This window comes from Vicia villosa, linkage group LG7 (genome assembly GCF_029867415.1).
Source record: "Vicia villosa cultivar HV-30 ecotype Madison, WI linkage group LG7, Vvil1.0, whole genome shotgun sequence".
Classification (NCBI taxonomy): domain Eukaryota; kingdom Viridiplantae; phylum Streptophyta; class Magnoliopsida; order Fabales; family Fabaceae; genus Vicia; species Vicia villosa.
The window spans coordinates 124,883,463-124,899,266 of record NC_081186.1 but is presented as its reverse complement, the minus strand read 5'-3'; the positions used below and the strand labels follow the sequence as shown (position 1 = coordinate 124,899,266).

The window sequence follows — 15,804 nt, the reverse complement described above, 5'->3', positions numbered from 1 at the left end:
CCTCCCTCTGATGGGAAGGTGGAGCAGACAGGCCATATTGTGTAGTGTGATCGTTAACTCCCCAATAGGAAAGTGGAAAGACGACATTTTCTTGTGACATCTTTTGACAAATGCCCATGCATAACATGGTTTATGGTAACATATCCGGTACAACATAACCCGCCAAGTCCATATCCAACAACAACATCATTAAACCACCCAGCCTGTGGTTTAAATAGATCAAATATTTTTCGCGTCCTGAGCATCCTCGTCGTGCTCCGGGTGAACCTCAGGTACCTCCTCCTCCCGACTAACCTCACGAGAGGAAGACGCCTGAGACAGCCGACTCCTTGGTGCATATAAGGGTCTTGTAGTTGTTTCTTCAATTTGGACTTGGACTCGGACTCGCCCCCATCCCTGAGTCACTTGTTGTGCGGTTCTCTCGTGCCGAGCTGAGGCTGTCTAGGTTAGGTTGGCCTCCGATGTCTAAGTTGATCGGTCGGTGCCTGGTTGTCAGCCATTTTCTTGAAAAAATGTCACTGGTAAGAGTATGAAACAGATTTGAAAAAAAAAACAACTCATAGAATATTTCGGATGTGCATATCCGAAACTGGTTAGAGGTTATTTCGGATATGCACTTCTGAAATAACCTACGAACAACCATTTTTGACAAACTTCCATTTCTTGCCTCAAGTCATCCAAAATCTATTTTTTTCCATCTTAACACCATCATTAAACTACAATAACTTCAAAATACACATTATCCTAAAACCTAATAACCCTAATAACAACTTTTAGCTAGAGGTAGAAAGTAGAGGAAACTTACAAATTTTTAGAGCTTTGAGTAGAATTGGAAATTTTTAGAGCTTTAAGTAGAAATGGAAATGAGCTTTGAGTTTTTAGAAATGCTTGAATGGAACTTGTAGAATAGGAGTGCTTGAATGGGACTTGGTAAAAAAGGGTTAGAAGTGAAAATTTGGTGTTTGAAGAGAATGCAAACAATGGAGGTGTTTGTTTGCGTTTTGTGAAATAACCATAATTTACTTTGTGCATTTAAGAAGGTTAAATAATCTACTTTAAACATCAATTCTATGAAAAAAAAAGTAACACAATTTAGTATCATCTTGTCTGCAACTTAAAACCTTAGTCTACATAAACATTAGAGTACTTACTTAATCTCTTTTTAACTTCTAATAACTAGTTTATGCCAAATGTTATTAAAAAAACAAGTAAGTACAAAGAAAATAAAATTTTATTTTTTGAATGACAAAATAATATACATTAGAATAGAAAGGGCAAACCCAACAACATATCAGATATCATAAAATCAGACAAACAGGACCAAAGAAAAACATAACCAACAACAAATACAAGAAACACAAAAACAAGGACTGAAAAAGCCCATAGAGCACCCACTCTGTGAAGCACCGCCCAACGAGAACCTAGCTAGAACTCAGACCATCAGACCCACTATCATCATACTAGAAACCACAAGCAACACCAAAAATCCACTAAACGCCTCTAGAATATGTCAGAATTCTTGAACTGCTATTGATTCATACGCATGATAGGGTTCTGAAGTCAATCAGAGAAAGATGATGATTTCAATGATGACTTGTTAAAAAACCGATTTCAAACTATAACATAGTCTTATCTTCCACCTCTTTCATATTTGTTGATGAATCAAAAGAAAAAAAAACTTATCATTACAAACAGACCAAATGACCCACACCACAACATGCCAAATCATAACAAATCGACCTCTTAACTTAGCCTTAGATTCATAAAATCAAGATTGGAGTTTTTACCAAGAAGACATGTTAAAACTCTCACTCTTACACATTTGAAGTAAATTTACTGTTGATTCCTCCTGGGTTACAACTTCACGTGATCTAGTGCAGAAGTACCATCTAGCCCTTTTCCATAGTAATGTGAAATTAAGTTTTTCACGGATGTTTCCTTGTAAACCGGAGGATTCTCTAGTGTCAATAAATCACTTATAGGTCCATATACTTTTGAATTCTCTGGTGGGAGATGCTGCCTGAAAAAGCATGCTACTGAAACTCTTGGACCAATTTTTGTTGCTAGAGCTCTGTGTTTAACGCTAAGAAACTTATCATTTGTAATTAACTGCAAAAAAATTAATAGTCTTTATACAACAAAATAAAGTTATAAAGAGGTAACAATTTTCTACTATACCATTTTTTTAATTAATAATTTACAGATAGATAGATAGATGAATAGAATTAAATTTTTACACGAAATTAGACGGACTTGCCTGCATCATATCGCCTAGGTTAACGACCAAAGAACCATGAATCGGTGTGACATCAACCCACTGATTTTCATGGAAAACTTGGAGGCCACCAATTTGATCTTGTAAAAGAACTGTGAGGAAGCTACTATCAGAATGAGCACTGCTGCCAAAAGTTAATTCTGGCTCAGGACAAGGTGGAGAATAATGGCAAAGTAGAAAAAGTCCTTTTGCACAATCAATTTCCTCAAGATAACTTGAATTGAGGCCTAACGCTTCAGAAAACAATTCAAATAGAATTCTTCCCACTTTCTTAACATGCTCAGAGTACTCCATTATTATATCTCTGCATGTAAATATGCAAAAATAGATAACATTGGAATTAGAGTGAAAATATTAATGTACCTAAATTAAAAAATAAAAAGAGAGAATACGATGTCTAATAAAGAGTGAGTTATATATATAAACAGTTAAAGTGATTAGCTTTATTTGTGCAATTACTGTTCTATCTGTTTCTCTTTTAAGTGTCTTTTTTTTTTTTTAAAAAAATTGTTCCTTTCTAAATATCATTTTCAAAGTTTAAAGTATTATTAATTATATATTTTTTCAAAATTATTCCTAATTATTTATTACAAAGATAGAAAATTTCTAATAAATTAACAAATTTTTAAGAATATTATAAATAAAAGAAAAATTATAATTTGAAAAATAATAAAATTGATTAGGTTTTAAGTGTAAAAATAAATTGCAATTAAAAAGGAACAAATTCCCTATTTTTTTATTGTTTTAGCTAAGTTTTTGAAATATATGGATGAAATATTTTGAGATTGTTTTAATTTATTATTTCTAAGATAATTTAATTTTAAGAACTATATTGTATTTTTAGGGTGAGTTTGATTTGGGTAGATGGAGGGGAGAGGAGGGGAAATTTTTAATTAAATATTTTTTGTTCAAATTTTAGGAGGGGAAGGGGGAGAGGAGCAAAATCCTTCTAAACCACACTTTTTGTGTTCCTTTGAATTGGGGGAATTTGGAGGGGAGGGGAGGGAATGTGAATTTTAATATGTAAAAAATTATTATATTTACAAAAATATTCTCACTTTAATTTTATTATTTTAAAATGATTTATTTTCTTTCGTGTTACTGCTTCTATGTGATTTTTTTCTGATTATTTCTGTCAACTTATTATAACTGTTATCTACCTATAAATTATTTTCAAATTTTTATACTTAATATAAATCAAAATTATTATATTATTTTTATAATTTTTTAATGTTTATTCATGTCCATTTTTTTCTTATAATTTTGTTATTTATCATATCATATTTTCTTTTATATCAAGTTTTAAATTATTCATTTTATTTTATTTTTTGTTTATTCATTTTATTAGAAATTTTAAATCATTAATTTTAGTAATAATTTATTTTATGTTTTTGTTTTGTTAGATGATTCTTTACGATTTAAAAATTATTATCAGCATATAGTTTCATTTGTGTAAGAGAGTTATAATCTGAATCAAGTGTACTTAGTTTATAATTTATTAACGTTATGGTAAATTATAAAGTTTTATTCCTTCAATATTAATAATTTTATTACAAAAAAAATATCTATGCATATTTCATATTTGAATATCATATCACTTATATAAGATCATAAGGATAAAGTTGTAAATTATTAATAAAACTCCTCTCCTCCCCTCCCCTCTTAAACCAAATATATTTTTAAATAAAACTCCTCCCTTCCCTTTCCCTCCCTTATTTTGAACCAATCGCTCTCTATTAAAATTCTTCTCCTCTCCTTCCACTCATCTGTACCAAACAGACCCATCTATAATAATAATTATTTAAAAAAAATTTATTTAGAAAAACATGGAGTAATCATTATTTTAAAGAAATGATCTTGGCGATATTCAAGTGATTAACTCTCCTACTTCATATACTCCATATATATATATATATATATATATATATATATATATATATATATATATATATATATATATATATATATATATATATATATAAGTGACACATGTGAATTAAGTTAGTATAACAATAAATAATTATTTATAAGTGACACATGTGGAATGTGTACTTGTTTAACTACATTGACTTAACAAGTTTAGACTCATTTATTTATATTTGTTATTCCTATGTTCAAGTTTTATTAGATGATTTTGTCACATTTCTATATAATTTTCCTCCTATCATTTATGTCTATGTCTATCAATTCCTTTGTGGCGCCCAATTCCCACACTATCTTTTTTTTCATGATGTTTCATTATTGTACTAAATGTCTCGTTCCTACGTCTTATTATTGTACCCAAGAAAAAAGATGATTCATGTGAAGTTGTTGAAATCAATGACTTTAAGAAAACCATCGATCTCATTGACACATTAATTGATGTTTTCTTCAAAGACAATCGGGTTCTCAAATCTACCTTGGATGTATTATTGATTGGTTACAAATATAGAGTATCAACCGATGTAATCGTTAACTGATTTAAAAGTGATTGACGCTAAATTTGATAGAGACTATCTTGATGCCACTATTATTAATTAATTCACATGCAAATATATATGTTTAATAAACATTGGTAAAAGGAATGATTCATTAAACTGATATTTAAAATTGGGATAAATTTAATATGAATGAGCTATATAAAAAACCAATGCATAATAGAATATATACCTGCAAACTGTCGGTAGTTCTTGAGGATCAAGAGGTTGAGGAGCCACAATACAAGAAAGAGTATCTCTCCAATCAACAGCTGGAGTAACAAACAAATCAAAAAAATTAGTATTATAATTTACCTTTTTAGTATTAATATCACGAGAATAAAACTCTTTCTTCATTTCACTTTCTTGTTCATGAAACCTAAGCACTCCATCAAGCATATCATCCAAAACATTGTTTGGAATCCCATGATTGACCACTTGAAAGAACCCCCATTTCTCACTTGCATACTTTACTTTCTCAACAATCTCAAGACGTAAACTTGAGCTTGTTGGGTTGGTAAATAAAGGTCCAAAATCTATGAGTGGAATACTAAGATTGGTGGAAGTGGAAATGGTATGTTTGTTATCATGTTCATGAATATTTTCATGGATGAATATTTTAGGGACTTTGGATACACCAATGTCTACAAGTCCCTTTACACCTGCTTTTGATTCATCAAGTGCCTTCAATGCTTTGTGTCTATCATAAACATGTTCATGGTCTTCTTTGATATTTTCTAGGTTTGTGTTCATCACTTTGTTTTCACTCATAGCTTTTTCTTTAACACAACTAATGAGATACTTGAACTTGGTTTGTGGGAAGATAGGTCTTGCCTTCAGTTATATTTATAAGAGAAAACATTTTATTTTAAGTTTGCTGAAAACTCAGTTATATTCATATAATATAAAGTTATCATATTAAATTTAAATTTTAAAGTATACATTGTTTAAAATAATTAATAAGTGGTATTATTAGAATAATGATTTTAAATATAATTGAAAAAATAGAAAAATTAATAAGAGTAGTGTTATTATATTGAGTTTAATAAGTGGTATTATTAGAAAAATTAATAAGCAGTGTTATTATATTGAGTTTAATTCGGTGGGAAGATCGGGCGGTTTGATTACGTTATGGAAGAAAAGCAACATGGATGTTCTTCTTAGTTTCAAAGGTGAAGGCTTCTTGGGTTTGAAAGTGTGTTGGAAGGAGAATTTTTACTATGTTGTGAACGTGTATTCCTCGTGTGAATTTAGTAAGAAGAAAGCTTTGTGGGATAAATTAATTGAAATGATGAATTTATATAGAGATGGGGAATGGATCTTAGGGGGTGATTTCAATGCTATTAAGAAGGGTAGAGAAAGAAAAGGGAGAGCGGGGGGGGGGGGGGGGGGGGGGGGGGGGGAGCAATAAGAAGGAGATGGAGCTTTTTGCGGAGTTCATTTTCAAGAGTTCTTTGGTAGACATTCCTTGCAAAGGGAAGAAATTTTCGTGGTATAGTGGTGATGGAAATTCGATGAGTAGAATAGACCGGTTCTTGTTATCCAATACGGTGGTTAATAGATGGGAGGTCACCGGTCAAATGATAGGGGAGAGAGATATTTCGGACCATTGTCCTATATGGATCATGACGGATAATTGTAATTGGGGGCCGAAACCCTTCAAGTTCAATAACGAATGGTTTTCCTTTGATTCTTTTCTTCCTTTTGTTGAAAAGGAGTGGAAGCTTTTGAAGGTGGAAGGGAGAGGTGATTTTGTTTTGAAAGAAAAGCTTAGACTTTTAAAAGACAAGCTCAAGAAGTGGAATAAAGAAGTCTTTGGTAAGATGGATTTGGACATCGAGGAGGGGGTTCTTGATATTAACCATGTCGATGAAAGGTTAGAGGCCTTCCCTTTTTCTAATTCTTTGCATTCTTTTGAAAAGTTAGTGGAAGATAGGAAAAAGGCGACAAGTTGTTTTTGGCGGAACTTGAGGATTAAAGAGAATATGCTTCTTCAAAAATCTAGTTTAAAGTGGCTTAAAGATGGAGACTCCAATAGTGGATTTTTTTCATAAGGTGATGAAGAATAGAAGACGTCTTAATCATATTGGTCCGATTCGTACTTCGGGTGGTATGGTGGAGTCGGTAGAGGAGGTTAGGCAGGAGGTTTTCAAGCATTTTGGGAACAAATTCATTGAAACGGAGGAGTATAGACCGGTTTTAGAAGGTATTTCTTTCAATTCTATTAGTAATGAGGAAGCGATGGGAATTGAGAAACCTTTTCTTGAAAGCGAGATAAAAGAGGCGGTGTGGGAGTGTGGCGATTCTAAGAGTCCGGGGCCGGATGGGTATTCTTTTCTTTTTATTAAGAAATGTTGGAGCTTTATTAAAGAAGATTTCATTAATTTCCTTGATTATTTCTTCCATGGTAGACCCATTTCCAAGGTAATCACCTCTTCTTTTCTAACGTTAATTCCAAAGTCTAATAACCCCATTGGACTAAATGATTATAGACCCATTTGTCTTGTGGGTTGTTTATACAAAGTGGTGGCGAAGCTTTTAGCCGGAAGATTAAAGGGTGTCCTTAACTCTATTATTTCTCCGTGCCAAAGCGCTTTTGTTCCCGGTAGGTTTTTGTTGGATGGTGTTTTGGTGGCCAATGAGGTTGTGGACTACGCGAGAAAGGAAGGTAAAGAATGCATTTTATTTAAAGTGGATTTTGAGAAAGCTTATGACAAGGTGAGTTGGAGCTTTTTGAGATACATGTTAGTCAAAATGGGCTTTGGAGTTAAGTGGTTGAAATGGATGGAATTACTTGTGTTCAATAGTAAGATGTCCGTGTTGGTGAATGGTAGTCCAACGAAGGAGTTTGAGGTGAAGAGAGGGTTAAGACAAGGTGATCCTCTTTCTCCTTTTCTTTTTGTGATAGTAGCGGAGGGGCTAGCGGGGCTTGTTAAAAAATCCATCGAGGTGGGGGAATTTCAAAGTTTTAACATTAATGGTTCTTGTTCGGTCGATATGCTTCAATTTGCGGATAACACTTTAATTGTGGGAGAGAGTAATTGGAAACATGTGTGGGCTTTGAGAGCGGTGCTTAGGGCGTTTGAGCTTGTGTCGGGTCTTGGAATTAATTACCATAAAAGTAAGTTAATTGGTATTAATTCTAACCATCATTTTTTGGAGGCGGTTTCTCATTTCTTTTCTTGCAAACTAGAAAATAGCAATTTTTATTTCCTTGGTATACCGATTGGGTTCAATCCGAGAAAAGAAGCTACTTGGTATCCTCTCTTATCAAGGTTAAAGAATCGCTTGGAAGGGTGGACGAATCGTTTCTTGAACTTGGGCGGTAGGATTACTCTCTTAAAGTCCGTGCTTAGTTCCTTGGCCATTTTCACATTATCTTTTTACAAAATTCCGAGAAAAGTGGCAAAAAAGATTACTAGTATTCAAAGTAGATTTTTGTGGGGAGGAGTTGAGGAAAGAAAGAGAATCCATTGGGTTAAGTGGGAGGATGTCACTTTACCGTTACAAAAAGGGGGACTAGGTGCTAAAGACTTGTACTTATTCAATTTGGCTCTCCTTAACAAGTGGAGATGGCGGATTATTCAAGGGAATGACTCTTTGTGGTACAAAGTTTTGAAAACAAGGTATGGGGATGTGGTATCCAAAATGTTCGGGGGAGGAGGGGAAACCAAAGTGACCTCCAAATGTTCGTTTTGGTGGAAGGATGTTTTAAAAATTATTTCTTCTTTCTCTCTTGACCCCATTGTTGATTGTTGTAGGTTCTCCATTCACAATGGCTTTTCCACTCCTTTTTGGGAAGCTAGGTGGTTGCTTGATCTCACTTTGAAAGATGAGTTTCCGGATTTATACAATATCTCTCGGTTGAAGTTTGTATCGGTGGCGGCCATGGGTGGGTGGAATGATGGAGATTGGGTTTGGGGAGATTTTGGTATCTCCGAGTTTGATGTGGGTGCTTGCGGTTTGGAGATGAGGTTGTCGGTTTTTAAAGGGACATTGGAGGGTTTTAAAGGTTGGAAGGTGGGAAAGGATTCTGTTATGTGGAAGTACTCCGAGGAGATGAGGTTCTCGGTTGCTTCTTGTTACAATTTCTACAATAATCTCCGTATTTGTTATGGTCCTCCTAATAGGTGTGATGGAGCTTTTGGGTTGTTGTGGAAATTGGATGTTCCGTTCAAAATCAAGGCCTTCGGGTGGAGATTATTTCATAATAGACTTCCGGTGAAAGACTTATTGATGAAAAGAGGTATTTCTTTTCCTTTGGATGATATTAAATGCTTGTTTTGTGGTGTGTGCTTGGAAACTAGTAATCATTTATTTTTTGATTGTTGGGTGGTGAAAAATATTTGGAGAGAGGTTGCGCTTTGGGTTGGTAAAGGGGATAGAATTGTTGATGAGTGTGTATCAAATTTTATGGATTGGCACTCTTTTTTGTATAGCAAGAAAGTGAAAGTTAGGAATTTGGGGGTGTTTTGGCTAGCCACCACTTGGTCGCTATGGTTGGTTAGGAATGGTAGTGTTTTCCGGAAGGATGCATGGAATGTGAATAATATTGTTTGGAACATTAAGCACTTGGCGTGGAGGTGGTCTTTTTGTGGGAAAATTACTCACCCCAATTACTCTTTCTACGATTTTTGCATGGATCCTTTGTATTTCTTGTCGTAGTGGTAATTGGCTTTGTAATTTCTCTTTTTGTCGGGTTTTCCCGTTTCTCTGTGTAATCGGGTTGGAGAACCCTTAGTTCTCCGGTTATTAATATATCTTGCTTAAAAAAAAAATAAAATAAGTGGTATTATTAGAAAAATTTAAATTTTAAATATACATTTTTTTCACATTTTTTTTTAGTGAAAATCTAATGATTCATATGAATTTTAAAGTTCAAGTGTGTTAAATTCTTATCGTATAGAGGTGTTTCATTTATGTTTGGATTTTAATCCACTGGTAATGGATATTTATACTTTTTTTAAAAGATATTGGTGAAGTGCATTTTAAAAATTTAAAACGTGCCAATTTACACTAATTTGGGATATGCTAAGGAGTGTTTTAAGAGGAACTGTTTAAAGATTTCAAATAAAAAATATACTTGTTTAAGAGGAACTCTATAGTGTTTTAGTGTTAAATCATGAGATATTATTAGGATGATCAATGTTTGCGGATACAATTTCCTTATTCACATTATTTCTAAATATTGATATTTTAACAAGAGAATTAAAACATTGCAATCTATTAAAGAATATATCAATAGTCTAAAGTTGCTACATAATCTAAATTTGTTATAATAGTGCTTATTCTTTTTTTTTTTTACAAGTATAGTGTATATATGACATTTGTTAGTCCATCTTAAAGGCACACGAAAGTAAGCTCATATTTTGATAGAGTCGAGATTCGAATGAACTTTGTTAGAACATGAAATGTTCTGATCAATATTTTTAGTTTTGATGATAACATTATATATGAATTTTGTATAAGACAATGTGGTACTCTAATTATTCATGTTTTCCATTTCAAGAAAAGTCTAAAAGAGTATGCACAAAATCAACATTCAGAATCACTGACCTAGAAGATCTGGATGACTTCATCAGAACATGGTCTGGAAGACATCAGAAGATGGTCTTGAGTAAATCAGAACATGATCTGGAAGGCATCAGAAGATGGCAATCAGAAGCAAGGTTCTGAAGATCTGATGGTATCACGCTACAAGGAACTTCTAAAGTCAGATGACTGAAGTTACATCTGCACCAACGCTGAAGACTCTGATATTCAAACGTCATTCTAATAGTCTGAGTCCAGAAGCGAGTACAAGATGAAAAAGCTACAACGTCAAATCTGTCTGACTGACAAAAGGAACGTTAGAAGCTACAAAAGGCAAAGTCAGCAAGAGCAGTTGAAACAAGGCTCGAGGTAGTTGACAAAAGAGTGAAACATTAAATGCAGTAGTGTACTATTCACGCAAAGCATTTAATGCTATTCAACAGTCACTTTTCTCACTGCCTATAAAAGAGAAGTTCTGGGTGCTGAAGAAAATAACACATGCTAAGAAAACTTATGCTGCCAAATTGATTTTCAACGTTATCACACAAATAGTAAAGAAACTTCATCTTCAACCTCACAAATCTTGTAATATCTTAGTGAGTGTTAGAACTTAATCTTGAGAGAAAATCACTTTGTGATTATATCTTATTAAGAAGCACATTAAACTCTTGTAATATTGTTTACTATTTTGTAAAAGGAATTCCTAGAGTGATCAAGTTGTGATCTGTATACTCTAGAAGACTTAGAAGTTATCTAAGTGTAAAACCATTGTAATCAAGGTTGATTAGTGGATTAAATCCTCAGTTGAGGTAAATCACTCTGTAAGGGGTGGACTGGAGGTAGTTTGATTAACAACGAACCAGGATAAAATAACAGTGTGATTATTTTTTATCTGCCATTTTTAGAAACAACCCTTATTTAATCCCCCCTTTCTAAGTTGTAACACCCTTCTAAACCCGACGGAAATTAATAAAATAATTCAGAGTAAAACATGAAAACAAGGGTGCCACAATTCCAATTAAGACAAATTTATCATAAATTCATTGTCATGCTTTCACTAAGGAACGATTCATCATAATACATAAACATCTCATGTTAACACAGCGGAAAATTCATCATACGGATAAGCATAACATCATCTATGCAGTATCCCACAGAATTAATACAATAACAACAAGATAGAGTATCATCATAAACCCTAAGCTAGCGTTCCCCCAGTGTTACAATATCAGAGCATGACACCTGACGCTACACTAATACACTGACTTATGAGCTAATCCTCACCAAGTCGAAAGCAGCTATCCTCAATCTGAAAATGTCAACAGTAAGGGTGAGTCTCATCACAGTTAACAAATGTTATTGCATCTTAAATAACAACACATCATAGTTATATTATTCACCCAATTTCATCATATTCAGATTATCAGGAACATCCATCATTTACACAAACGTCAACAAAACACATCTTTCAAACAGAAAATCATACTCAACATTAATTCAACAAAACACACAACCAACACGTCATCAATATTTATAACACTGGAATACTTCCAATCATGTTATAAAAGTATGCATATGTATGAACTGACACTATGCATGTGGTACCAACATCATCCAATGGGAATAACCCATGACCGATCCAACATCATCCAGATACGGCCCTGCCAGCACAGATTCCACACAATGGGAATCATGCCCTTTACTGATCCAACACACCCTTATGGATACAATATCATCAATGAATATGAATGAATGCAACATATACAACATACTTATACCATCGTCAAGTCTATTGAGTAACATCATCAAATACTCATTTCATCATCATCATCATCATCGAAGTATGTTTATATACATTAGCATCATTCAAATACAATTAATCATCATCATCATCATCATCATTAAAGAACATACACGTGTCCACATCAATCATCATCATCAATAATAAGAACACACATGTATCCACATCATTCCAAAACAAATCAGTCATCATCATACAACTCTCAACAAATCATCACATCATAATGTTTTTCAAAACAACATCTTATATTGTCACATTTCATCATATATGTCAACAATATATCGTCCAATTAAACAAATCGTCACATGATTAATATTTCAACGTAGCATGTATTTAACACATCTCATCACATATATGTACAATACATCATTCACCAAGAAATAAAATCATATTTAAAAATAATTGGATTCACACCTCATTCCATCATTTAAAACATAGGCTATCTCATAAGATTCATCGTGCTCGAAACGGCACTAAAAACGGACCTACGGTTCGAAAGTTACACATCATTTAACTTTTCCAAGAAAACCACTAACGCTACAGCACGCGGCGCAACCAAGGTTCGCGGCGCGACCTGAACCACACAAACGCGTTCGCGGCGCCAACCTATGCACGCGGCACGATACGAGAAAACAAGTACGCCTTCGCGGCGCCAACACAGGGACGCGACGCGAACTGGCGATTTCACAGATTTTCGGGTCTGCGTTAGATCCTGCGATCTGACTCAATCTGAGTCCAAAACTGACTCTAAACGTCATATACAGGCAGTTAATCATCAATTGCATCATTATTCATCATCACACATCAAAACAACACATAATCAATCAATAATCCATGTAATTTTCATCAATTCATGACCTCCCTAAACCTAACATATAATCCAATTGACTCAACAACATCCCTAATCAATATCATTATCCAAGAATACGATAATAGATGATAACCGGAGAGTCCCCCCATTACCTTAGCCAAGAGTTCTTGATTGGTCTCTCCCTCCATTGCTCCTCTTCACGTACTAGCTTTCCAATCCCTCATCTCTTCTGCTCTGCTTTTCACGTTCCTTTCCCTTATTCCCAATTCTTATTATTTTATAAAATAAACTTTAATTGGAATAAGACCTTTACTAACATAACACCCCCTCATTCCTTAACATCACACATGGCCCAACACCATAAACCATCCTTCTTCCAATTAAATCCCACAAACCACCAATAATTCTAATTATAAATTAAATTTCCATTTAAATTAAAAATTAAAATATACGGGTGTTACAACTCTCCCCCACTAAAAGAGTTTTCGTCCTCGAAAACATACCTCAAGTAACCAGCTCGTATAAGAGTCCTCCATCTGACTCTCCAGCTCCCAATTAACATTACCATCGGTCAATCCTCAAAATCCATCTGACATAACCAACAGGAAACATATTTCATACATTCAAATCCCAATTCTTACGTCGCATTTGACTATCCAAAAGTATACCACTCGCTATAGCTCCAAAAAGGTTAACAACAACAGAACATTGAGGTACAACCTATACAATACGCTCAACAAACGAGTAATACAATTACACAATTTATAGTATGATCACACTTGATCAACAATACAGTAATGGATCCCTTCTACCAAACATACCAACCTTAGACACGCTTTTCCATCTGAGCGATAAGGTAATACTTACACTTTTCACCAACCGCTTCCTTCAAGAAACTCAATACTCATATTCCTATACCATTGAATTCCAATTATCTAACTCCTCTTAAGTCACACCAGTAATTATCCAACACGTTACATTCCGCTTTTTCCGCACTACTCTGACTACTCATCACAATCATCTATACCAAATAGATTTCTGAGTTTTACCCGATTCCGACTCTCTTTACTCATTCGTTTCAAGAATCATTCTTCATCATTCATGGTACTAATCTACCATTTAGCAATCCTTACTTGAATCCAACGAAAACCAATTCCTGATTTACTTCCTCTATTTAAACATCCTAACCATCAGAACAAGTACACACTCATCAGCCTCAATACGCCATTTCTTACAAAACAACTCAAATTGAGTTTCGCTCTTTTCTAAGAATTAAATCAATTCCTCCCTTCATAGAGTATAATTCCTCATTATATCTAGAATCTACAATAACCCCTTAACAACAACACAAAATTATTACAACGTCATATAGCATCAACTCTTCGTTTTAATTTCGCCGAATACATACTCGTTAACTACGTACAACCGTAATAACATATTCATCATCTCGGCAATTATTCAAAAGAGTTATAATCCTTCGACACGACATCCTTACATCCACTGGATTCTAAATCCAACATATAGATCAATACATATTCTCTATGTAGGCTTCCGACATATTAATTCCTTACTTCCCGCGAGTAGTACTCATAACACTACTCCACATCACACTTTCGCTGCGCGACTCTGATTACCCGTCTTAAGTCATCATCCACCATGTTGCACTCTTTCATATTCACTTCTTCATAAGTTCACACAACATAGTGAGTGATTATTCTCACGGCTTAGTATTCATCACATCTTAAACCTTTAAGGTAACAAAACAAGCTTATCTCTTCTATATGATTCCATCTACTACCAACAAGAGATTTAGGGTGATCAAGTCCTAAATTTGTCAATATTAGTTGAAAATCATATTTAAGCATAAACCGTCGTTACTACATAATAGTGTCCCTTTCCAAGTTTGCACCCAAACTCATTAACATCGTCATAGTCCAATAATTCACTACGGTGTCCTTCTAGAATATCCTTCTGAAGCTCAAAACATCAGTTACACAAATCCAATCACTCAACCTCATTACATCGTTTTCGTCGATTCTGAATTCACCGCCTTTACTTTGGTAATTCAAAGTCAACCTATCGATCAACTCAACATCATCTTTCTGACCTTCTCTAATCTCGTCAAGAATACCACTAGTCATCTTCTAGCATACTCAATCTAACACTATTAGGAGTGCCTTCACATACTAACTCAAGTCTCTAAATTGTCCAATTAAGTCCAACTCATTCATCATTAGCACCGACATTTTAAAGACTTCTTACGTAACACAATAGCACAACATTTTCCTCATTAGGATGGTAATTCAAACCAAAATCCTAATCCTAAAAAATACACTCTAATCATCTCTACTGCCTCATATTAAGCCCTTTCTGATTAAAGAGGTACTTCAACTCTTATGATCACTAAACACTTCGAATCTTGAGCCATACAATTAACCTGCACGACCAAGACAACATTCATAACTCGTGGTCCTACTCCAAATTCCATGACATATTTCGTGCCCAAATATCATCCCACTCAACATCTCAACAAAGTCTTCCTCACATTCAATAGGTGTCAGAAATCCTCTAAAATTCTTCTTTTATACTCATCGTTACTTTGCCATCACAAATACGATTCCAAGAGTTCTAAAGTTTATTCCATCTTTACTACTAATGCACTCTTCACTAAAATTCGTCGGCACTCAAACCATCTTTATTACCGAACATCTCATCAACCTATTCATCAACAACATGCTCCACTCGATTTTTGTTTCAAACAATTCGCGGTAGTAGGCATTCTTATTCAACAAGTTTCACGCTTCCTTAACCGACTTCAGACTATCTCCTCAAAGGATCAACCTACTGTATTTATAACTCTCCCATAAGGTATAACATAATCTCTCCTCTTCATAGGTGTGAATACAAGATTACAATCACAAAGATGTTT

General features: G+C 34.1%; 1 protein-coding gene across 1 annotated transcript; it reads right to left on the bottom strand.

Moving 5' to 3' along the window:
• Positions 1-1,298: 1,298 nt before the first annotated feature.
• On the bottom strand, positions 1,299-5,530 carry LOC131618497 (1-aminocyclopropane-1-carboxylate oxidase homolog 12-like). The gene is made up of 3 exons (XM_058889709.1): positions 4,925-5,530; positions 2,258-2,579; positions 1,299-2,109 (listed from the first exon to the last, which is right to left on the bottom strand). Exons 1-3 carry the CDS (start codon positions 5,500-5,502, stop codon positions 1,855-1,857), a joined length of 1,155 nt encoding a protein of 384 aa, XP_058745692.1. The 5' UTR covers positions 5,503-5,530; the 3' UTR covers positions 1,299-1,854.
• Positions 5,531-15,804: the final 10,274 nt, after the last annotated feature.